The sequence below is a fragment of the Heptranchias perlo genome, chromosome 34, assembly GCF_035084215.1.
Source record: "Heptranchias perlo isolate sHepPer1 chromosome 34, sHepPer1.hap1, whole genome shotgun sequence".
Classification (NCBI taxonomy): Eukaryota; Metazoa; Chordata; class Chondrichthyes; order Hexanchiformes; family Hexanchidae; genus Heptranchias; species Heptranchias perlo.
The window spans coordinates 27423158-27448710 of NC_090358.1; the positions used below are offsets into that span (position 1 = coordinate 27423158).

Below are 25553 nucleotides of genomic sequence, written 5' to 3' on the forward strand. Positions count from 1 at the left end.
AGATGGGGCCTCAGTTTAACGTTTCATCCGAAGGACAGCACCTCCAACAATGCAGCACTCCCTCAGTACTACACTGGAGTGTCAGCCTAGATTTTGAGTAGTTCACATAAGCACTCTCTCTGCTGCAGTAATACCCTGGTGAATAACTCCAGGAGGTCCATTTGTTTTCAATTACAGGCTCGAGGGGCTGAATGGCCTACTCCTATTACTATGATCCAAGTCTTCACAATGCTGGAGAGGCATTAATGAGATTAATGGAAGCAGTCTGTTTAACTCGGACTGAAGGCACAGAACTTGAGGACACAGCTTTAAAATGAAGATATCTCGAGTGGACTCCCAGTGAAAGCAGCCAGGGCTGAATTGAGCAATTCCTTTAGGGAAGAGCTGGTTGAACATCTGGTTGGGAACAGGACTGACGAAGGGAGAAGAATTGACTCAGAAGCTCAAATACTTTGAGAGCTGAAGGACCTTCCTCTCATTTCAGCTGAGCACCTCTTTTTTTTTAATAACGAGAGGCTTTATATAGAGTCTTATCGCAGTGATTGTTATTGTACAAGCAAATGTGGCATGAATTCTGCACTGGCAGTGTCCCACAAATAGCAACGAGATGCGGGGTACAGATACACCTCACCCTAAAGACAAAAAAAGATTTGAGCACGTAAGTCTAGATTTTCCGGTTGACATTAGTTTAACTCTGATGGTAACCCATTGTAACTCATATATTATTAAATTAAATTATTTTACAATGAATGTCAGGCGAGTTCATCAGCTTTTTGATAGAATTGGTTGTCCGTGGGACTCTCTGCTCTTCTCTAATAGTGTCAATGGGACCTTTAGAGCCCACCTGAACAGAAAGTCAGGGCCTCAGTTTAAAGTCTCATACGACGGTCAGCACAGCTGACAATGCAACCCTGCCTCAGCGCTGCACTGCAGTGTCAGCCTAGATCATCTGATTGGTGTTGATTTAGCAGCGGTGATGACCCGTTTAAAATTATTGGGTAACCTTCAAAGTTAAACTAACATCAATCGGAAAATCTCGGCTTGTGTGCTCAAGTCCAGGTCAAGTCCTTTCCTGTCTTTAGGCTGATGTGGCTCTTTGACAGAGATGGTACAGTTGATAGGAGTAGATGATTTAAGCACTCTCTCTGCGGCAGTATTACCCTAGTGAATAACTCGGGGAGGTCCATTTGTTTTCAATTACATTTTGTGAGGTCTTTCATTTTCCTTAACGTAAAGCTATAGGAGAGTATATTATACTTTAATGGAGAAGGCAGCTCAGTGTCTGAGGTAACTGATGGCAAAAACACCAATTTATAGAATTGCTGTAACTCTGCTATGTTAAAATTGGATGGCCTGGAGGTGAAGGATAGAATACCAGAGCTTGGTCTTCAGTTGCTTCCAAGCCTTTATTCACAGAGTTTCCTCTTGCACACGCGAGCTAAGCTCTCCTATAAAAAGGATACTAGAGAGTCCCCAATCGATACCCACCACCTGAATACAATTAACCCCAACTGATACAAATCATACAATTAACAAGCAAGACCATTTGTGGACACACTTTTTCCCACTGCAGAATAATTATCAAACTGAAGAATTGCCAAGGATGTGAAGGCCTAAGAGAGGGTGCAGAGGAGATTTACCAGAATGATACCAGGGATGAGAAACTTCAGTTATGTGGAGAGACTGGAGAAGCTGAGAAGGTTAAGGGGTGATTTAATAGAGGTGTTCAAAATTATATGGGGTTTAAGATAATTGACAAAAGAGCCAGATGCAGCGAGTTGTTATGATCTGAAAGGGCGGTGGAAGCAGATGCAAGAGTAACTTTCAAAAGGGAATTGGATGTATACTTGAAAAGGAAATATATTTGCAGGGCTCTGAAGAACGAGTGGGGGAGTGGGATTAATTGGATAGCTCTTTCAAAGAGCCGGCACAGGCACGTTGGACCGAATGGCCTCCTTCTGTGCTGAAAGATTCTGTGATTACAAAGGATCAGTGAATTAAAGTGGGGGATGGATGAATGAAAGAGGGACAATTTTCAATCCACTTTATGCTCCCCTCATGGTTTGTAAAATGTTTCTTTTTAATAATATACGTGCCCCAGGATTCCCCTGATGTCTCAGGTCAGTAACGCACTGTGACTGGAAGGTGTGAGTGAGAGGCCAGTGGTGAATTGATGAAACCCTCCCTAATACCCTGCCTGACACTGGGTTTTCACTGGGTCTGTACTCGGTCCTTCTCTACACCAGCCCTCTTTACAGCATGGATTCCCTCTTTTAATAAGTTTGCCGCTCTGCCTGCTTTCTTATCTTTCCCTCCTGAATACATGATATCCTGTTTATTTTCCATTCTTGTCTGGTTTGCAGCCAGGTTTCTGTTAATGTGACAAAGGCTGGATACGAACATAAGAAATAGGAGCAGGAGTAGGCCATACAGCCCCTCGATCCTGCTCCACCATTCAGTCAGATCATGGCTGATCTTCAACCTCAACTCCACTTTCCCGATCCCCATATCCCTTGATTCCCCTAGAGTCCAAAAATGTATCTATCTCAGCCTTGAATATACTCAACGACTCAGCATCCACAGCCCTCTGGGGTAGAGAATACCAAAGATTCACAACCCACTTCCTGTAAAGTAATTGCTTGTCAGCTTTGGCTCAGTGGGTAGCACTCTCGCCTCTCAATTCGAAGGTTGTGGGTTGAAGTCCCACTCTAGGGACTTGAGCACATAATCTAGGCTAACACTTCAGAACAGTACTCCCTCACTCGGAGCTGCCGTTTTTCAGATGAGACGTTAAACCAAGACCCCATCTGCCCTCTCAGGTGGAATTAAAAGATCCCATGGCACTATTTCGAAGAAGAGCAGGGGAGTTCTCCCCGGTGTCCTGGCCGATATTTATCCCTCAACCAATACCACTTAAAACAGATTATCTGGTCATTATCACATTGCTGTTAGTGGGAGCTTGCTGTGCGCAAATTGGCTGCTGCGTTTCCTACATTACAACAGTGACTACACTTCAAAATACTTCATTGTCTGTAAAGCACTTTGGGTTGTCCTGAGGTTGTGAAAGTCGCTATTTAAATGCAAGTCTTTCTTTTAGTTCCCCCTGTTTATTTCAAGAATTGGCCCTGCCAAGGAGAACAGGGAGCCCCCTCGGGGTGGGAACGAGCAAACCGAAGAGCAAGCATATAGAGTCTGAACTGGAGGGGCTGCTTCAGAGCCAGCTGCGGACACTCTGATGACTAGTGGTGCTGGCGAGAGAGAATGTGGAGGATGGGGTCTCTGGAGATATGGAGGTTCCTCTATACCCTGTAGGGAAGAAGAGGAGACACCGCTCCCTGGAAGTGGAGGACTAGCAGCCCCAAAGGCCAAAGGGCGTACCTCAGTGGACTGAAAACGAGCGCCTCCACCTGGCACCGTGGTCCCCTCGGTTGACCCTGGGTGTTCTCCGACTTCTCTGGTGGGGAAAGGGGGTGAGGGGACATTTCCACCTCCACACCCCGCTGGGATACCTGTACGTTGAGGATCCTCCAGCGGTGGTGATGTCGTTTCTTACGCCAAATGCACAGCCTGAGTTACGACAGGCAGCTCTTCTCCATCATCCCGCAGGGAGTCTCTGCCTCTCCGCCTCGGCTGCCTGTCTTGAACCGGGATGGAGGTCTTGACCTTGGTCGCTTCCGGCAGGGGGGGTCTCTCCCGACCGAGGTGGCAGCGATACAGACGGAGACGCTCCTCCGCAATCCCCAACCGCACGCTCGCTTCAGGTGGCGCACAGCTAGCAGAGAGAAGAGCCCTGGCTCTGCAGGTAACCAGAGTAGGGAGGGTATCGCCAGAGGCGTTAACTGCCCGGGTGTCCTGGCATTACATCTGGCCTGGCCATCCAGGAATCGAAATCCACACCAGCCCTGAGTCTGGTGAGTTTATCAGGAGGTTCAAGCGCGTGGAGCAGTTTCATCCGATTTCAACTCCGCTCGGACGGAGCTGCTCATCGAGACCCTGAAAGCCCTCTTGAGGAGTGAGACCCCAAAACCCCCTCGGGGAGCGAGACCCCCCCCCAAACCCCCCTCGGGAACCTGTGCCTCATAACGATCCTGCTCTCAGATATTCCCTCCGTACTGTTCCATTCTGAGTGGAGGGATTTCCCGTAGTCCCTGCTGATGCACACTCTCCACTTCCTCCTGGATACACAAGGGACCTGGGGAGGAGAGTGTTGCATGGCGCTGTGGCTTCACGTATCTATTTGGTCCATTTTACCGACTCCCAGGACACACGTCCATACTCCCCTCTTGTTTGATCGCCCAGTACGCAGACGGCTGAGCAGATCGGAGGGTCTCCTGATGGGTCGACGCCTGGGCCTGGCAAAAACTGTCATCCACAGGTCCAGGGTGCGGAGGATCACCCGCGGAGGGGTGGGGGGGGGGGGGAAGGCGGCGGTGGGGTCGGGGGGGACGGTGGGTTGGGTTGCTCCGACTGTTCTCAGCTCTTCTGAAGCCTAGTCCCACTGCTGATCTGCTACTCTCCCTCTGTTCCTAGCCCACTCCATTACCAGCCCGCCCTGTGATGTGCTCCCAGCTCAATCTTAAACTGGGTGTTGCTAATTTTGTGAGCATCCTTGTTTTAAGGTTGATTTTCATTTTTTTGTATTCTCAGGACAGGGGCGTCTTCGGCACGGCCGCGTTTATTGATGATCCCTAGTTGCCCCGAGAAAATGGTGTTGGGCCTTCTTCAGTACAAATTGTTTGTCTGGCTGAGTGGGCTGCTTTGCTCGGCTATTTCAGGGGGCTACCTTTTTTATTCGTTCATGGGATGTGGGCGTCGCTGGTGAGGCCAGCATTTATTGCCCATCCCTAATTGCCCCTTGAGAAGGTGGTGGTGAGCCGCCTTCTTGAACCGCTGCAGTCCGTGTGGTGACGGTTCTCCCACTGTGCTGTTAGGAAGGGAGTCCCAGGATTTTGACCCATTGACGATGAAGGAACGGCGATATATTTCCAAGTCGGGATCGTGTGTGACTTGGAGGGGAACGTGCAGGTGGTGTTGTTCCCCATGTGCCTGCTGCCCTTGTCCTTCTAGGTGGTAGAGGTCGTGGGTTTTGGAGGTGCTGTCAAAGAAGCCTTGGCGAGTTGCTGCAGTGCATCCTGTGGATGGTACACACTGCAGCCACTGTGCGCCGGTGGTGAAGGGAGTGAATATTTAGGGTGGTGGATGGGGTGCCAATCAAGCGGGCTGCTTTGTCCTGGATGGTGTTGAGCTTCTTGAGTATTGTTGGAGCTGCACTCATCCAGGCAAGTGGTGAGTATTCCATCACACTCCTGACTTGTGCCTTGTAGATGGTGGAAAGGCTTTGGGGAGTCAGGAGGTGAGTCACTCACCGCAGAATACCCAGCCTCTGACCTGCTCTTGTAGCCACAGTATTTAACTGTGTCCAGTTAAGTTCCTGGTCAATGGTGACCCCCAGGATGTTGATAGTGAGGGATACCTAAGAGAGAAACACCTAGAGGGTAATTTTAACTTTGGGTGATGGTGTAAAACGAGTGATATTGAATTGACCATTCACGATGCGTCTTGCCGATTTTCCCTCCCATTGACTACACAGTTTTGTAGGCCAAAGTGGACAGAGGTGACAGGGTCCCTACCCTGAGGGGTGTTGGTGAACCAGTTGGGTTCTTTAACTGAATTCAGCTTCACAACTTGCAGAGATGAGTTTTGGACCCCTGCCTTTGTAGTTCCATAATCACGACACTATACCATACCCTGACATTGTCATATTCTAGTTACAAAATAGACTGCTATCATTGTATGTTCTTCAGCATTAGAAATCACCAACCCAAAACATTCACCCACATAATTTATAATTTTATAAATATGTTTTTGTTAAAGTTTATTTTGCCTCTGCTTTGGTACATTATAATTACTTTGAATTCTTTCGATCTGTCGCAGCCATTGGAATTAATTCATTTCCCCCAGCAGATGGCAGTGTATTACAAATTTTAGCGGCTTGCTGAGGTGGAGTTTGTGGAGTTCGTGTTACTCTGGCAGAGTCAATACTGCATTATCCATCAGAAAATTTAAAGAAAGAGCAATTGACAACAATGCACAGTGAAGTACTACATACTCATATCAATCAGTTCCTCAAAGGACATCTTGCTGCATTCCAAGAAGACAATGTAAACTTCAGCTAATGGTGGAACATTAGAATTTGGAACTAATTAGAACATTTAATTTTAGGGGTTGAAACCTGTCACATACCAGGGAGATGTGGAAGTTGAATTCCGTACTCCACTCGAGAGTCTTATGGTATTTTCACATATTGGTGCAGGTTTCACTCACTGGCCGGGAATTTCCTTGGAGCTGCTGTTGAATTTCCTCTGTCGCTGTAACTTTACCAGGGTTTCCGTCGCACTTCCGACAAAGTGGAGGAGCGGGGGCGGCTCTGAGGAAATTCCCGGCCAGTACAAACGCTCCATGGCACTTCACAAGGGCGTCAGTCAGTGAGCCGGGAAATAGATGGAAAGACCCGCATTTATACATGCTCCTTTCACAACATCCCAAAGCATTTTACAGCCAATGAGGTACTTTTGAAGTGTAGTAACAGTTGTAATGTAGGAAATGCAGCAGCTAATTTGAGCACAGCAAGATCCCACAAACGGTGATGAGATAATGACCAGATTATCTGTTTTTAGTGATGGTGGTTGAGGGATAAATATTGGCCAGGACACCAGGGAAATCTCACCTGCTCTTCTTTGAATAGTGCCATGGGATCCTTTACATCCACCTGAGAGAGCAGGCGGGGCCTCAGTTTAATATCTCATCTGAAAGTCAGCACCTCCGACAGTGTAGCACTCTCTTAGTACTGCACTGGGAGCATTGGCTTGGATTATGGACGCATGTTTCTGGAGTGCGACTTAAACCCACAACGTTCTGACTTAGAGGCAAGAGTGCTGCCCACTGAGCCACAGCTGACACTTGTTGACTAGATTGACTTGTTAATCTAGTTGACTAAATTAGGAGAGAGTTGGGGGAGGTGACTATAGAGGGAGATTTTGAGGAGGCTTATGAAGGTGGGGAGAGATGTTGTATGATGGTGGGGGGAGGGTTTTGAAGAGAGAGAGAGGCACAGAGAGCGAGGGGGGAGAGAAAGACAATACAGGGCACAGTTATACTGAGAAAAAGACGAATGTGTCTAATAATCCAAGCCAGGTGAAGTAATAAGGCAGATACAGGTCCCAGCGGATTGGAGATGGGCGGAAGAGAAAATCCAGGAACAAGCAGACCGAGGAAAGCCAAGGAAACTTGCAAATGGCAGGGACGGCATCTGGGAATCTCCCATTTGTGAGTCAGTCAATGAGTTGGGCACATAACTACAGGCTTTGCTAAATAACACTCCACATGGCTAGCACATAGACCTTTCATGTCATTACTGCCATTAATTTAGCCTGTTAAAATTATAACCAATTTAATGTAGTAATACTTGTTCAAGGATCTGGAGTACTAGTTGTTCAAGAGTAGTCTGGGATCTGGAGTACTAATTGTTCAGGGATAGTCTGGGATCTGGAGTACTAGTTGTTCAAGAGTAGTCTGGGATCTGGAGTACTAATTGTTCAAGGATAGTCTGGGATCTGGAGTACTAGTTGTTCAGGGATAGTCTGGGATCTGGAGTACTAATTGTTCAAGGATAGTCTGGGATCTGGAGTACTAATTGTTCAAGGATAGTCTGGGATCTGGAGTACAATTCCTGATGTTTAAGATCCCACTGTAGCATCACTGTGACTGCAGTTCACCCAATGCTGTAATGCAGAAAATTTACTAAAGCAATTTGTTGCATGCCTGCCACAACTTAAAATTATTACTCACCTCACTGATAGTGAAAGATACAAACCTCACATATCAAACTATCCAGCTATTCATCCATCCTTCACTCTATCCAATTAAAGTTTTAAGAATGATTTTCATTTTTGTTAAATTCTCATATCTCAGCGTTCGAAGATGTCATACCTGAAATTGTGGCTTCAAAGATGTCACATCTTCAAAGTGTCACATGTTGTAGGGCAAAAAATGGTAACTAGCTCAAATAACCACTGATCTGTTAAGTTACCCATCGAATGTCCAACTGACTAATGGTAAATGAGCCAAAAGTATCAAAAAGTACAATTGAGGAATGAGTGACCATCAGAGAAATGAGATCCCTTGGGCTGGACATTTCACATGGGCTTTTGGAGCTGAGATTTCCACTTGCTGTGTGTGAGAGATGCACTGTGGGAGATGTAGTTTTCACTCTGTTCCTGTGGAACTACAATACCCAAAGTGGACTGTGATAGGCAGGCAGGAAATCGACAAATAACTGTGAGGAGCATGCAGTTTAAAAAAAACTATCAAAGATAAAAAAAACGTTTTGTTTTATGCAGTTTAAGCAATTAAATAAAACTTCTTTGCTAGCAGTTTTGTTTGGGATGAGGTTTTTTATGTCCGTGCGGAGGACTGATGTTTGGGCCAGAGGGGGATGTTTAGATGCTGATCCTAGTCATTGTGGAGTCAGTCAGGACCATTTCATCAAAAGAGTCCATACCCATCCTTAAAAATACCAATCCCTTTCCCAATCGGATTTTTATCCAGCTCTTTTTTTAAAAGGAATTACCTGAGCCTTAGCTGATTTTGCTGTGAATCTATACTCATATCCAGTGTGTGCGGAAAAAAGTTTCTTCTAATCTTTAGTTTAATTTGAGACAGATTAGAGATCCATCCTGTTTTGGGTCACGAGAATCTCTATTTTATACATTTTTTTTGTCGGATGTTGTAGCTATATCACTACTGTAGCAATTTAAAAATGTCTTCTCTATTGCTTTGTGGCCACTTCAAAGTGGGGTGACTCATCTTGCTTATGTTCAAGATACAAGGTCCACTTAGATGAGAAAGAAAGAAAGACATTGCAAAGCACTTTACATCCAGTGAAGTACTTCTGATGTGTCATCAGGATTGATCACTAGTCACCTACACATATGGCGTTTGGCCTCACAATCGACCCAACTTGGAAAAAGATGCTCTCCGATTGTGGCAGTTTTGCTGTTCTTGATGTTAAGTTTGGGTTTGGAAACCCTGCTGATTATTGCAAGTAAGGCAAGAAAGGAGTCACACAGTGGTGTGGTAGTGGGGAAGAAAGAGTTAGAGTAAGAAACAGTGTGAACCTTGATTTAAGCACAGTGAGCATGGAGCAAGGAGGAGGAATATCCGAATGCGGTATCTGCAGTTTGGCAGGGTGGAGAGAGGAAAGTTCTGGCATGCATTGACTGCAGTTCTACCGATAAAAGAGGAGATGGGAAAAGTTGCGAGAGAGAGAGAGAGAGAGGGTAAGTGAGCATTCAGAGGCCAAAAGTAAAATCGGGATTAACTATCGGGCAACAAGTTCTTTCTTGTATCCAGCCCTGGAGTGTAAGAGACATAAACAAAGCTATCATAAGAACATAAGAAATAGGAGCAGGAGTAGGCCATACGGCCCCTCGAGCCTACTCCACCATTCAATAAGATCATGGCTGATCTTCGACCTCAATTCCACTTTCCTGCCCGATCCCCATATCCCTTGATTCTCTTAGTGTCCAAAAATCTATCGATCTCAGTCTTGAATATACTCAATGACTGAGCATCCACAGCCCTCTGGGGTGGAGAATTCCAAAGATTCACAACCCTCTGAGTGAAGAAATTTCTCCTCATCTCAGTCCTGAGACTGTGCCCCCTAGTTCTAGACTCTCCAGCCAGGGGAAACAGCCTCTCAGTATCTACCCTGTCAAGCCCTCTCAGAATTTTATACGTTTCAATGAGATCACCTCTCATTCTTCTAAACTCCAGAGAATCCTTTTCAGCTTCTGCAAACATATGCGCCTCAGGCCTTGATCTCCCCTCCCCAGCTGCCACCTCTGGCTTAGCCCAGAGATGCTTATCGTCGACTCCAAATTCACCTTCCTCTCCCACCACCGATCTGTCACCAAGACCGATTCCTTTGGCACTGCAACATCACCCACCTTGGCCCCCTACCTGCCCCCCTCCACTGCTGAAACTGTAATCCATGCTTTCACCTTGTGTCAGCACTTTTCTAACGCTCCTTGCTGGCCTACCCACTTCGACCATTTGTAAAGTACAAGGGATACATATTGATCAACCAATTGCCTCATCTACACTAAGGTTTGCATCGCTCTCCCCACCCTGTCTCCCTATTTCCCCCTCCTCTTTCTTATGCCCAACCCTCATTTTCCCCCTCCTCTTCCTCCCCCCTTCTCCCTTGCCCCCTCTCGTTTCCTTCTCTCCCCCTTTGACTTAAAACGTGTACTTGTTCTCGATTCCTGGTGTGCAACACTACAGGAGATCCATTGATGTAATATAAAGTCCTGTGGCAATAATTGGAGCAGATTTCTGACCAACGCAGCCCACACATGTGCGGCCCAGCAGGGAGTCACTGGATAGTAATCAGTAGCTGCATCCCTGGCTGATTTTCCCCTCACTAATCCAGGGACATGAAGCCTCCTACCCTTCAATCCAGCTGAGACCAGCTAACTCGGCTCAGGTTGGTGATGGAATCAGGCCCTTTCCTGCTCTGTGTATGGGGCTCATTACCACACCAGGTGAGGTCTGGCCTAACTTAGCACAGGCCGAGGATAAACCTGGACCTTTCCTGCTCTGTGTATGGGGCTCATTACCACACCAGGTGAGGTCTGGCCTAACTTAGCACAGACCGAGGATAAACCTGGACCTTTCCTGCTCTGTGTATGGGGCTCATTACTACACTGGGTGAGGTCAGGTCTAATTCAGCATAGACTGGGGATAAACATGGGCCCACCCTACTCGGTCTGGGTTAGGGGTCGCCAACCATCCTGGATTGTCCTGGAGTCTCCAGGAATTAAAGATTAATCTCCTGGACACTGATGTGAAAAGCCCAGGAGAAAACAACATAGAGGCATTAAAATATATTTTTCATCTTACTTGAAAACTTTTGTTTATTAGTTACAAAAATATCAGGGATGAGAAAAAAGGTTGTTTTACTGGATGGGGTGGTTGGAGGTGGGAGGTCATGTGATGAAACCTCCAGGAATACGTCCAAACAGAGTTGGCAACCCTAGTCTGGGTCAGTACCACACCATTTACCCACTGACCCATTGGGGCAGGTTTTGCTGATATATTTTTATTTGAGTTAATTAAAGAACGTTTCACTTTACTCTGATGCCTCCATGGTATACTTTTAATCAACTATTGCCTGAATTCAGACACCGAAATAATGAAGCAGTCAGAGACAGAAAGGAGCAGTAAGCTGTAAGCTTTATTGAAAGATCTGATGCATACAAGTGCCTGGACTGAATATAAATTGATTCGCCCCCCGGTTTGTTTGGCGTTCATTGTCCCCCCTGTACCTACAGGGGTGAGAATCATTTCACAAACTCTGAAGCCCAGGCTTGGGCCTGTAAATGGTAGAACTGCACATAATGAAAGCTGTTTTCTACATTTAAAAACGGAGCCAATAGCATGTTGTTGTGTCCATCTTGTTCACAGCTTTTGTTTTTTGATACTGAGAGCGAACGTGGGTTTGTCATAAAGTCTACCAGTGCAGCGTCAGTTCTCTGACCCGCACTCCCTTCATGCACCTCCTGGGAGCATTGAATTTACCCTTAAATGTCCCGTACTTCCCAAATATCCATCCCCCTCTTAAACACCTCGATTGATGTATCTTTGCGTTCTGGAGCTGGACGTTTACATTCTCACACCTCGTTGGGTGAAGACGTTTTTCCTGCATTCGCTTTAACTGACTTAGTTTGCATTCTAAGATTCGCTGCCCGAATTCTGGATTCCCCCGCTCGAGAGGAGAGTCATTCCCTGTCCACCCTGTCAGTTCCCTTCATTACTTTGAACATCTCCATCCAATCACTCCTTAACCCCCTCATCTCCAGGGAGCAATAGTTTCTCATCGTGGCTCAGTGTCCCTTCATCGCCTTCCATCCTGGTGAATTATTGCTGCTGTTTCCCCAAGGCCAGTGATCATCTCCGTAAGGTGGGACGCCCAAAACTAAACGCAATTTAATTAAACTTTCATCAGGTGTTGATAAAATTTGAATTAAAGGCAGTCATTGGTCATTCTGGCTTTGATAATGATGTGTGATTGTCTGGCATATTTTGCTTCTCTGCTCTTGGTCTCTCTGTTTCACTCAATCTCTGCCTATCTTTCTTAATCTCTCCCTGTCACTTTTTCAGCCTCCCTTACTTATTCTCCTTCCTCTGTCTCTGTCTGTCTCTCTCTCTCTCTCTCCATCTGACTGTCTCTCTTTCTCTCTCTCTCCCTTGGTGCAATGGTCCCTCCCTCTCTTCCCATCTCTTATTCTGTCTCTCTCACAGTCTTCCTCTTAGTCTCGTGGTTTCTCTCTTTGTCTCCCTCACTTGGTCGTTTTCCCTTTCTCAGTCTCTATCTCTTGGTCCCTCCCTCTCTCTCCATGTTTCTTACTCAGTAATTATCCACTAACTGGATCAGTTGCTGAAGCACATTCTGTAACAGCGCAGATTTTAAGCAATTTTTTAAAAATGCACAGTCTCTTCTGAAACCAGCCGCGATTCCCAGAGACAAAAAAAGGATAGATTTTCCTCTTTAGTGCCGGGGCATATGAGCTTGGCAGGACAAAAGCCCTTATCCTAAAATTGGGCACAAGTTGCTGAGTTCAATGGATAGAAAATATTGAGCAGTTTGTGCCTGATTGTGATAATGGCTCCTGCCCCGCCACTCCCCGCCACGCCCCACCCCGCCAAGCTCTCGCACCCCGCCAAGCTCTCATGCCCCAGCACTGAAGAGAAAAACCTACCCCAGACCTTTCCAGCTCACGAATTAGTATTAACGAGTCAGCCGAAATCCCTGGAAGCTGACTGATCCAGCGCGGCTCCAGAGATTCCCGTAAGCAAGCTTGACCCACACTTGCTCTCCCTTGTGGAGTTCCAGGATCATGTTCTTGGTCGAGAGCTGGGAACTGTTTGATGCCAGCACACTGTGGAGCACAGCGACTTCTGTCCCGTTCTTCATCAGGGCCACGTCTGTCTGCAGCCCTCTGCCCGGCAGCGAGGAGTAACTGAAAAAATACAGGCCGCACAAGGGGCTTGTGAACTTCCCGCTCTTGTCACTGTACCCATTGCCACAATTCACATTGATCACATCATAAATAATGGGATTCTCGGGAGTCAGCACGTGTTTCATTGTGGAACGCTGCACATCGAACACCACATCCGAGTCTGACAAATAGAAAGTGTAGATTTATTAACACGTTAACAATAGAAGTAATTTCATAGTTTTTTTTCCAAATTGAAAAATTACATAAAAAGCCAAGATAAAAGTGCAAGGCAGCACCCAACTTGAAAATAGGGCCAGAGAAAATCCGCTAAAATAGAAAGCAGCGGTAGTCAGTAAATTGTAAAGGGGAAGGGAAACCGAGGGAGGGGAGTCCTGCAGTGTCGGGGTGAAATGATTCAGTGTCGGGGTGAAGTGATTCAGTGTCGGGGTGAAATGTCTCAGTGTCGGGGTGAGGTGTCTCGGCATTGGGGTGCGGTGTCTCGGTATTGGGGTGAGGTGTGTCAGTGTTGGGGTGAGGTGTCTCAGTATTGGGGTGAGGTGTCTCGGTGTTGGGGTGAGGTGTGTCAGTGTTGGGGTGAGGTGTCTCGGTATTGAGGTGAGGTGTCTCGGTATTGAGGTGAGGTGTCTCGGTGTCGGGGTGAGGTGTCTCGGTATTGAGGTGAGGTGTCTCGGTGTTGGGGTGAGGTGTCTCGGTGTTGGGGTGAGGTGTTTCGGTGTTGGGGTGAGGAGTGTTGGGGTGAGGTGTCTCGGTGTTGGGGTGAGGTGTCTCAGTGTTGGGGTGAGGTGTCTCGGTGTCGGGGTGAGGTGTCTTGGTGTTGGGGTGAGGTGTCTCGGTGTCAGGGTGAGGTGTCTCGGTATTGAGGTGAGGTGTCTCGGTGTCGGGGTGAGGTGTCTCGGTGTCGGGGTGAGGTGTCTCGGTGTTGGGATGAGGTGTCTCGGTGTTGGGATGAGGTGTCTCGGTGTCGGGGTGAGGAGTGTTGGGGTGAGGTGTCTCGGTATTGAGGTGAGGTGTCTCAGTGTTGGGATGAGGTGTCTCGGTGTTGGGGTGAGGTGTTTCGGTGTTGGGGTGAGGTGTCTCTGTGTTGGGGTGAGGTGTTTCGGTGTCGGGGTGAGGTGTCTCGGTGTCGGGGTGAGGTGTCTCGGTGTCGGGGTGAGGTGTCTCGGTGTCGGGATGAGGTGTCTCGGTGTCGGGGTGAGGTGTCTCGGTGTCGGGGTGAGGTGTCTCGGTGTCGGGGTGAGGTGTCTCGGTGTCGGGGTGAGGTGTCTCGGTGTCGGGGTGAGGTGTCTCGGTGTCGGGGTGAGGTGTCTCGGTGTTGGGGTGAGGTGTTTCGGTGTTGGGGTGAGGTGTCTCTGTGTTGGGGTGAGGTGTTTCGGTGTCGGGGTGAGGTGTCTCGGTGTCGGGGTGAGGTGTCTCGGTGTTGGGGTGAGGTGTCTCGGTGTTGGGGTGAGGTGTCTCGGTGTCGGGTTGAGGTGTCTCAGTGTTGGGGTGAGGTGTCTCGGTGTTGGGGTGAGGTGTCTCGGTGGGTGAGGTGTCTCGGTGTTGGGGTGAGGTGTCTCGGTATCGGGGTGAGGTGTCTCGGTGTTGGGGTGAGGTGTCTCGGTGTCGGGATGAGGTGTCTCAGTGTTGGGGTGAGGTGTCTCGGTGTCGGGGTGAGGTGTCTCGGTGTCGGGGTGAGGTGTCTCGGTGTCGGGATGAGATGTCTCTGTGTCGGGGTGAGGTGTCTCGGTGTTGGGGTGAGGTGTCTCGGTGTCGGGGTGAGGTGTCTCGGTGTCGGGGTGAGGTGTCTCGGTGTCGGGGTGAGGTGTCTCGGTGTCGGGGTGAGGTGTCTCGGTGTCGGGGTGAGGTGTCTCGGTGTCGGGGTGAGGTGTCTCGGTGTCGGGGTGAGGTGTCTCGGTGTCGGGGTGAGGTGTCTCTGTGTCGGGGTGAGGTGTCTCGGTGTTGGGGTGAGGTGTCTCGGTGTCGGGGTGAGGTGTCTCGGTGTCGGGATGAGGTGTCTCTGTGTCGGGGTGAGGTGTCTGGGTGTTGGGGTGAGGTGTCTGGGTGTTGGGGTGAGGTGTCTCGGTGTTGGGGTGAGGTGTCTCGGTGTTGGGATGAGGTGTCTCTGTGTCGGGGTGAGGTGTCTCGGTGTTGGGGTGAGGTGTCTCGGTGTTGGGGTGAGGTGTCTCGGTGTCGGGGTGAGGTGTCTCGGTGTTGGGATGAGGTGTCTCTGTGTCGGGGTGAGGTGTCTCTGTGTTGGGGTGAGGTGTCTGGGTGTTGGGGTGAGGTGTCTCGGTGTCGGGGTGAGGTGTCTCGGTGTCGGGGTGAGGTGTCTCGGTGTCGGGGTGAGGTGTCTCTGTGTTGGGGTGAGGTGTCTCGGTGTTGGGGTGAGGTGTCTCGGTGTCGGGGTGAGGTGTCTCGGTGTCGGGGTGAGGTGTCTCGGTGTCGGGGTGAGGTGTCTCGGTGTCGGGGTGAGGTGTCTCGGTGTTGGGGTGAGGTGTCTCGGTGTCGGGGTGAGGTGTCTCAGTGTCGGGGTGAGGTGTCTCTGTGTCGGGGTGAGGTGTCTCGGTGTTGGGGTGAGGTGTTGCACAGTAATGTTAGGGTAAGCCATTTCCGAACGGTTTTTCTTCTTTGAGGGTTGAGATGTCTTTCAGTCTTTCCAAAGCTTTCACAATTTTTTCCCTCTACTCTGAAGTTCTGAATGGAGGAAATGTTTTTTTTTCTTCTCGTTTGCCTCCCCCAATCTCTCCTGAAGATGCTGCACCTTAACTGAGGTACAGATGCATGGGCACCAGTACCATTCCCCCTACCCTTACTGGGGTGTTAGTGCTGGGGAATGGGTCAGTTCCTATTTCAGGCACCCCCCAGGATCAGCATCAAGCACTTCCCGATCAGGCACAGCACAGCCCGAGGCAGAGTAAATCTCCCCCCACTCTGCTATAACAAAATGCCTCAGCCCCAACCTCAGAACACCACCCTCTACTTACCCCAGTGTTAAATTTCTTTTCACTTTTCCCACCAGCCGTCCTTGGCTCTGCCTGATTGACGTTGCCAGTTTTGTGCTGGATGCTCAGTCTGCAAGGAACTGGATCGAGACTGGCCGAAATCATTTCATAGCCAGTAGGCAGAGGAGACTATCATCCCATCTGTCTGGGTTGGGTTTAAACCCATGTGCCAGTGGTGAAAGGCCAGTGTCTGACCCATTGCACCATCTAATTCCCTAATCAGGTGGGTGTGGATATTCAACTGTAGGAGGGTGTGACAACAGGCCCTGAACCTGCTCTCTCCCAACTTCTGCACCTTCCAGTAGGAGTCAGTGGATAGCGATCGGAGGCGGGGACCCTGGCTGATTACCCCTCTCCCCAACCTAGAGGTCCTGAGGCCAATTTTAGCATATAAGTTGCCATTGCCTTCAGGTCTGTATAGACGAGCCACTCAGGGAATTCAGGGCAAGGGGCAATACTTAATACCCCTACGCACCATCCCTTTGCTTCCTAACGTTTTTAGTTGGAACAGTTGTCACAGGCTGTCGTCTCTCTACCTGGTAAAATCCTGCTTCTGGAAGTGTTGTCTTGACTCACCTTTGCACCCAACAAAAGCAGCTCCCAGTCTCGCTTCTGCCTCCATGATCAATCTCAGCGGGTTTCTTTGTCCCATTTCTTCATCAACTGCACCCTAGAACCAAATGAAAAATTGGACTATAACATTCAGTTCGTTCAGGCATGGTCTCTGACACCACACTTGGCCCTTACCAATGGGTCAGGGTTTGCGAGATCTGAACACTGGCAGGCTTTACACAAAAGAATATGAGAGAATAGGAGGAATGAAAGGGCATTCACACATCATGTATGATCGACCCAACACGATCCACTCATTAAATCTTTCAGACACAATCTATTGTGGACTCCCCCATTCATCGGCTTCCCCACACTATTAACCATCTACCCTATAATGGACTGTACCAACTTCTCCAGTCCAAAGGGGCCTATGGTCCTTTTATATTTCAAGAAGAGAAATTGAACACAAAATGACTATGATCAGTGCTCCTGAGAAGATTTATCTCTTGTTCTTCCTGCACTCCAAATACCCCATCCTGCACTCCAAATACCCCATCCTGCACTCCAAATACCCCGTCCTGCACTCCAAATACCCCATCCTGCACTCCAAATACCCCGTCCTGCACTCCAAATACCCCATCCTGCACTCCAAATACCCCATCCTGCACTCCAAATACCCCATCCTGCACTCCAAATACCCCGTCCTGCACTCCAAATACCCCATCCTGCACTCCAAATACCCCATCCTGCACTCCAAATACCCCATCCTGCACTCCAAATACCCCATCCTGCATTCCAAATACCCCATCCTGCACTCCAAATACCCCATCCTGCACTCCAAATACCCCATTTGCACTCCAAATACCCCATCCTGCACTCCAAATACCCCATCCTGCATTCCAAATACCCCATCCTGCACTCCAAATACCCCATCTTACACTCCAAATACCCCATCCTGCACTCCAAATACCCCATCCTGCATTCCAAATACCCCATCCTGCATTCCAAATACCCCATCTTACACTCCAATTACCCCATCCTGCATTCCAAATACCCCATCCTGCACTCCAAATACCCCATCCTGCACTCCAAATACCCCATCCTGCACTCCAAATACCCCATCCTGCACTCCAAATACCCCATCCTGCACTCCAAATACCCCATCCTGCACTCCAAATACCCCATCCTGCATTCCAAATACCCCAACCTGCATTCCAAATACCCCATCCTACACTCCAAATACCCCATCCTGCACTCCAAATACCCCATCCTGCATTCCAAATACCCCATCCTGCACTCCAAATACCCCATCCTGCACTCCAAATACCCTATCCTGCACTCCAAATACCCCATCCTGCGCTCCAAATACCCCATCCTGCATTCCAAATACCCCATCTTACACTCCAAATACCCCATCCTGCATTCCAAATACCCCATCCTGCGCTCCAAATACCCCATCCTGCATTCCAAATACCCCATCCTGCGCTCCAAATACCCCATCCTGCACTCCAAATACCCCATCCTGCATTCCAAATACCCCATCCTGCGCTCCAAATACCCCATCCTGCACTCCAAATACCCCATCCTGCATTCCAAATACCCCATCCTGCACTCCAAATACCCCATCCTGCACTCCAAATACCCCATCCTGCACTCCAAATACCCCATCCTGCATTCCAAATACCCCATCCTGCACTCCAAATACCCCATCCTGCACTCCAAATACCCCATCCTGCATTCCAAATACCCCATCCTACACTCCAAATACCCCATCCTGCGCTCCAAATACCCCATCCTGCATTCAAAATACCCCATCTTACACTCCAAATACCCCATCCTGCATTCCAAATACCCCATCCTGCGCTCCAAATACCCCATCCTGCATTCCAAATACCCCATCCTGCGCTCCAAATACCCCATCCTGCACTCCAAATACCCCATCCTGCATTCCAAATACCCCATCCTGCGCTCCAAATACCCCATCCTGCATTCCAAATACCCCATCTTACACTCCAAATACCCCATCCTGCATTCCAAATACCCCATCCTGCATTCCAAATACCCCATCCTACACTCCAAATACCCCATCCTGCACTCCAAATACCCCATCCTGCATTCCAAATACCCTATCTTACACTCCAAATATCCCATCCTGCACTCCAAGTACCCCATCCTGCACTCCAAATACCCCATCCTGCACTCCAAATACCCCATCCTGCATTCCAAATACCCCATCTTACACTCCAAATACCCCATCCTGCATTCCAAATACCCCATCCTGCACTCCAAATACCCCATCCTGCACTCCAAATACCCCATCCTGCACTCGAAATACCCCATCCTGCACTCCAAATACCCCATCCTGCATTCCAAATACCCTATCTTACACTCCAAATACCCCATCCTGCATTCCAAATACCCTATCTTACACTCCAAATATCCCATCCTGCACTCCAAATACCCCATCCTGCACTCCAAATACCCCATCCTGCATTCCAAATACCCCATCCTGCACTCCAAATACCCCATCCTGCACTCCAAATACCCCATCCTGCACTCCAAATACCCCATCCTGCACTCCAAATACCCCATCCTGCATTCCAAATACCCTATCTTGCACTCCAAATACCCCATCCTGCATTCCAAATACCCCATCCTACACTCCAAATACCCCATCCTGCATTCCAAATACCCCATCTTACACTCCAAATACCCCATCCTGCATTCCAAATACCCCATCCTGCATTCCAAATACCCCATCCTGCACTCCAAATACCCCATCCTGCACTCCAAATACCCCATCCTGCACTCCAAATACCCCATCCTGCATTCCAAATACCCTATCTTACACTCCAAATACCCCATCCTGCACTCCAAATACCCCATCCTGCATTCCAAATACCCCATCCTGCACTCCAAATACCCCATCCTGCACTCCAAATACCCTATCCTGCATTCCAAATACCCCATCTTACACTCCAAATACCCTATCTTACACTCCAAATACCCCATCCTGCACTCCAAATACCCCATCCTGCACTCCAAATACCCTATCTTACACTCCAAATACCCCATCCTGCATTCCAAATACCCCATCCTGCATTCCAAATACCCCATCCTGCGCTCCAAATACCCCATCCTGCATTCCAAATACCCCATCTTACACTCCAAATACCCCATCCTGCATTCCAAATACCCCATCCTGCACTCCAAATACCCCATCCTGCATTCCAAATACCCCATCTTACACTCCAAATACCCCATCCTGCATTCCAAATACCCCATCCTGCACTCCAAATACCCCATCCTGCACTCCAAATACCCCATCCTGCACTCCAAATACCCCATCCTGCACTCCAAATACCCCATCCTGCATTCCAAATACCCCATCCTACACTCCAAATACCCCATCTTAGTCTCCAAATACCCTATCTTACACTCCAAATACCCCATCCTGCACTCCAAATACCCCATCCTGCATTCCAAATACCCCATCCTGCGCTCCAATTACCCCATCCTGCGCTGCAATTACCCCATCCTGCACTCCAAATACCCTATCTTACACTCCAAATACCCCATCCTACACTCCAAATACCCCATCTTACACTCCAAATACCCTATCTTACACTCCAAATACCCCATCCTGCACTCCAAATACCCCATCCTGCACTCCAAATACCCCATCCTGCATTCCAAATACCCCATCCTGCATTCCAAATACCCCATCCTGCGCTCCAAATACCCCATCCTACACTCCAAATACCCCATCCTACACTCCAAATACCCCATCCTGCACTCCAAATACCCCATCCTGCACTCCAAATACCCCATCCTACACTCCAAATACCCCATCCTACACTCCAATTACCCTATCTTACACTACAAATACCCCATCCTGCACTCCAAATACCCCATCCTGCACTCCAAATACCCCATCCTACACTCCAAATACCCCATCCTACACTCCAAATACCCCATCCTACACTACAAATACCCCATCCTGCATTCCAAATACCCCATCCTGCATTCCAAATACCCCATCCTTCCTGCATCTTCACCATGTTGAAAGCAAGACTCATATCATCTCTAACTCATTCTTTCCTGGAACCTCAAACCTTGTGTTATTCCTAACTTCCCTTGGTCTTCCTTTTCCTCCAACAGGTTTTTAAAACCCAAAGTTAATCTCATGTAATCAGTACTTCTTCAGTTAAAGCATTTTCTCTCTCACTCTCTCCAACCTTTCGTTGTGTCCTGAACTAGGGATTGTTGTCCATCAGCTGGGATTCTCAATTAAATAAAAAGGTCCAAGCTGCTTTAACACGGAGGCTGTCCATCCCGTTTCATATCCTGAGGAAAAGTTCTGTAAATTATCTCCTATCCACCCAAAGATAAATCAAACAAAATCCCAGGCTATTATAATTTAACCAACTGTCCTACACAGTGGGCCAGAATTTGCTGCATCAGTGTATCTAATGCAGGAAGAATGCACAGAAAAATCAGGCAGGCTGTGTTAAGATCATCCGATCCTCCCTGCCCGATTTTCCTATAAGCCCTCCGCTCATGCGAAGCTTTACACTCAAGCGCTAAAGAGAAACATCTGCCCCATCATGTTCCACGCAGCATTTGATCACCTCTTTCTGTAGGTAATCTTCCAACTTTCAATCCCGTTCCTAACCAGATATTCACCCAGCTGTTTCATACAGATATTAATTAACAAAAAATAATAACCACCTTACCAGTACTGCTCCACCTACCTACTACTGGGTGGGGAAAGAAATTCCTTTTCTTTCTTAAAGCTTGTTAATGTTATTTCCTCAAACCTTATTAATATATAAAATTACTTCTTAGCCTTTCACCCAGATATTTCTGCCTTGCTTCTGTGACTAATTATGCAAAACTTTTATGCTGGAGGAGATTACAGGGCTAGAAAGGGGTGAGGCCATGAAGGGATTTAAACACAAGGATGAGAATTTTCAATTGGAGGCATCGGGGGATTAGGAGCAAAGTAGGCCAGCAAGGACAGGATTGGTAGGTGAGTGGAACTTGATACGAGTTAGGATATGAGCTGCCGAGTTTTGGATGAGCTGAAGTTTACAGAGCTTGGAGGATGGGAGGCCAGCCAGGAGTGCACTGGAATAATCGAGTCTGGAGGTGACAAAGGCGTAGCTGAGGGTTTCAGCAGCAGATGAGCTGAGGCAGGGACAGAGGAGGGCGATATTACAGAGGTGGAAGAAAGCGGTCTTTGTGATGGAGAGGATGTGGGGTCGGAAGCTCAGATTAGGGTTGAATAGGAAGCCACAGTTGCGAACAGTCTGGTTTAACCTGAGACAGTGGCCAGGGAAGGGGATGGAATTAGTGGCAAGGGTATGGAGTTTGTGGCAGGGGCCAAAGATGACTTCAATCGTCCCAGTGTTTAACTGAAGGAAACTGCAGCTCATCAAAGACTGGATGTCGGACAAGCACGTTCAAGGACTCTGGAAAGGAAAGTGAGATTGGAGATGGGACGGTAGTTTGCAAGGACATAGGGGTCGAGGGTGGGTTTTTGAGGAGGGGGCTGATGACAGCAGTTTTGAAAGAGACAGGCACATTACCTGAGGAGAGGGAACCATTTACAATGTCACCTAGCATGAGGGCCACAATGGGGAATTGGTGGTGGGCAGTTTAGTGGGAATGGGGTAAAGGGAGCAGGAGGTGAGTATTGGCTGATCTGTATCTTAACTCCATCTACCCACCTTACTTCCGTAACCCTTGATACCTTTGCCTAACAAAAATCTATCGATCTCAGATATTCAGGCCATTCAGCGGTGATGTCAGGAAGCACTCCTTCACACAAAGTCCTGGTTATACCACATCTGGAGTATTGTGTACAGTTCTGGGCACCGCACCTTAGAAAGGATATATATTGGCCTAGGAAGGAGTGCAACGCAGATTCACCAGAATGTTACCAAGGCTCCAAGGGTTAGATTTTGAGGCTAGATTACATAAACTAGGCTTGTATTCCCTGGAATATAGAAGGTTAAGGGGTGATTTGATTGAGGTTTTTAAGATTTTGAAAGGAATTGATAAGGTAGATGGAGAAACTTTTTCCGCTGGTGGGGGAGTCTAGGACAAGTGGACTTAATCTTAAAATCAGAGCCAGGCCATTGAGGAGACAAGTTAGGAAACATTTCTTCATACAAAGGGTGATAGAAGTGTGGAACTCTGTCCCACAAAAAGCAGTAGATACTAGCTCAATTAATAATTTTATATCTGAGATCGATAGACTTTTGCTAACTGAGGGTATTAAGGGATATGGAGCCAAGGCGGGTGGATGGAGTTAGGATACAGATCAGCCATGATCTTATTGAATGGCAGAACAGGCTTGAGGGGCTGAATGGCCCACTCTTGTTCCTATGTACCCATTATCCCTACTCTCTGTCTCCTACCTCCTAACCAATTCCCTATCCATGTCAATAGGTTGCCTCCAATTCCATGGGCTCTCATTTTTGTTAAGTCACTTGTGTGGAACCTTATTGAATGCTTCCAGGAAGTCCTTCTATATAACATCCATAGATACTCCGTTATCTTCCACGTTAGTTACCTCCTCAAAAAAATCAACTAGGTTCGTTAGACATGGCGTATTCTTTACAAATCCATGCTGGCTCTCTCTGATCAGTTCATGTTTGTCCAAGTGCTCAGTCACTCTGTCCCTAATAACAGATTCTAGTAACTTCCCCACAACAGACGTTGGACTAATAGGTCTATAATTTCCTGGTTTCTCTCTCCCACCAAGTGATGTTCATTCCATTAGTTTTAATGGATAGAAAATCACATGAGGGCACTTGTGGGAGAAAGGAAGAGAACGACAGAAAAAAATGGGTGACACAGAAGAGAAAGACGGAAAGGGAGATGGACAGAGGGAGAGGGAGACAGAGAAGGAGGGAGGCACAAAGGGATAGAGAGATAGATACAGAGAGGGAGAGAAAGGGACATAGACACACTGAGGAGAGACGGATAGAAAGAAATTGAGAGAGATGGAGAGAAAGCAAAAGAAAGGAGAGAGAGACACACAGCAAGAGGGTGAGGCAAAAAAAAACACTGAGGTACAGAAAGAGGGAGTGAAAACAGAGGGAGAGACAGAGGGGCAAAGAGAGACCAAGAGGGAAAGGTGAGAAATGGAGCAAGAGAATGTGACAGACAGGGAGGGAGAAAAAAAGAGACACACAGTCAGAGGCAAAGAAAGAAAAACAGAGCGAAAGAAACATTTGGTGCAAGACAAAAGGAGAACAACAACAGCTTGCATTTATATAGCGCCTTTAACGTAGTAAAACGTCCCAACAAAAGAAATATGAGAAAGACAGACACATACAATTAATTTTCTATCCTTACCAGCAAATCTTCCAGAACATTCTCCAAAGTGCTAGTCTGACAGATACAGTGAAGCAGGATCAAACACAGCAAATTCCTCTGAAATAAAATAAAACAAACTCCTTTAAATGAGACAGAATGAACCGTATGTGTAAAACATTGACACAGTTATTGCAGCTCGCACTTACCATTCCAAAGGAACCCATTTCTCGCGTCTTCGGGATAACACCTGCCTTCTCTCCAACTCTTCTTTCTGAACTTGCCGTTGTTGACCCTCTGCTTGCTCTCCAGTCTCTGTCTTTCTGCATCTCACTGTTTACTTATAGTGTCAGAAAGGCGGAGGGTCCAATTCTGACAAGACCCTGCCCCTTCCTTCAAATTAAAAAAAACACAATCTACCTAGCAGCAAACCACAGCCCAGAGTCATTCAAGGCTTTGATAAACACACGAGTGTGAAAACCAGAAAGTGTCATGCAAGGCCAACAAATTCCGACACCTCGAGGTGCTGTCTCCAATGGCAACCAAGGGCCATTCAGTCATCCGGAGAGGAGGTGAGTCATTTTCATCTCACACATGTACAAACACATCATTGTATCATAATCACCCTCGTCCTGAGTCCTCTGATAGTTGATCCTTCTCTCAATGCCAGCCTCCAATTACTCTCTGTCACAACCATTCATGTCCCTTGTTATTTTTTTGATACTACCGTGGTCTTTGCTCCTCTGAATTCTCTTCACTTGTTCCTCTAAGTTCCAAATACCTCATCCCACATACTCTTCCTCCTCTATGCAGCCTCACTGTGCTGAAATTTAGGCTCGTCACACCATTTTTCCGTGCTGTAACCTTTCTATGATCCTATCTCCTACTCTAACCTATTCTTTTCCAGGACCTCCTTACCTCCTACAGTCCACAGCCTTTCAAAACCCAAACTTTGTGTCTCCAAATCTGTACTTCCTGATTTACCTCATCTTCTTTCCTACTCTTTTCAGTCTTCATGAGGTTCAATTTTTTCCATGCTGTTTTCTTAATGTATGGACTAGCCCATTCATCTCTAATTTCTCTGTGCTCTGTTTTAGTTATGAGCATACATCGGAATTTGATATGAATGCATTGTGCAGTTCAGCATAGTGGAATCAGATCAACATGTATCTCCTCATGAATAAAGCCTCTCATCCCTGATATCATCTTAAAGAAAGAAAGACTTGCATTGAGGTAGCACCTTTCATGATTTCAGGATGTTCTAAAATGCTTTATAATCATTACTTTTCAAATGAAGTCACTGTTGTAATGTAGGAAACGTGGCAACCAGTTTGTGCACAGCAAGGTCCCACAAACAGCAATGTGATAATGACCAGATAATCTGTTTTTAGTGATGTTGGTTGAGGGATAAATATTGGCCAAGACACCGGGGAGAACTCCGTTGCTCTTCTTCGAAATAGTGTCATGGGGTCTATTATGTCCACCTGAGAGGGCAGATGGGACCTCGGTTTATCGTCTCATCCAAAAGACGGATCTTAGTGAATCTCTTCTATATCCTCTCTATGGCCTTGACATCCTTCCTAAAATAAGGTGCCAAAACTGGATACAATAT

General features: G+C 47.6%; 2 protein-coding genes across 3 annotated transcripts in view; one reads left to right on the forward strand and one right to left on the reverse strand.

Moving 5' to 3' along the window:
* The window catches only part of mthfs (5,10-methenyltetrahydrofolate synthetase (5-formyltetrahydrofolate cyclo-ligase)), a 59950-nt gene that overhangs the window by 13708 nt on the left and 20689 nt on the right, over window positions 1-25553 (forward strand). The gene's annotated exons all lie outside the window — the stretch shown is intronic.
* On the reverse strand, window positions 11278-24341 carry LOC137301914 (complement C1q tumor necrosis factor-related protein 3-like). Its single transcript, XM_067971640.1, has 4 exons — window positions 24151-24341; window positions 23984-24061; window positions 16640-16733; window positions 11278-13242 (listed from the first exon to the last, which is right to left on the reverse strand). Exons 1-4 carry the CDS (start codon window positions 24268-24270, stop codon window positions 12851-12853), a joined length of 684 nt encoding a protein of 227 aa, XP_067827741.1. The 5' UTR covers window positions 24271-24341; the 3' UTR covers window positions 11278-12850.

Excerpts from the sequence above, each read along its gene's own strand:
- LOC137301914 (XM_067971640.1), bottom strand. The coding sequence starts at position 24,270 with ATGCAGAAAGACAGAGACTGGAGAGCAAGCAGAGGGTCAACAACGGCA. Across the intron at positions 24,062-24,150 it reads AAATGGGTTCCTTTGGAATG|AGGAATTTGCTGTGTTTGAT; the intron begins GTAAGTGCGAGC and ends ATTTTATTTCAG. Across the intron at positions 13,243-16,639 it reads TGCTTTTGTTGGGTGCAAAG|ACTCGGATGTGGTGTTCGAT; the intron begins GTGAGTCAAGAC and ends TCTATTTGTCAG.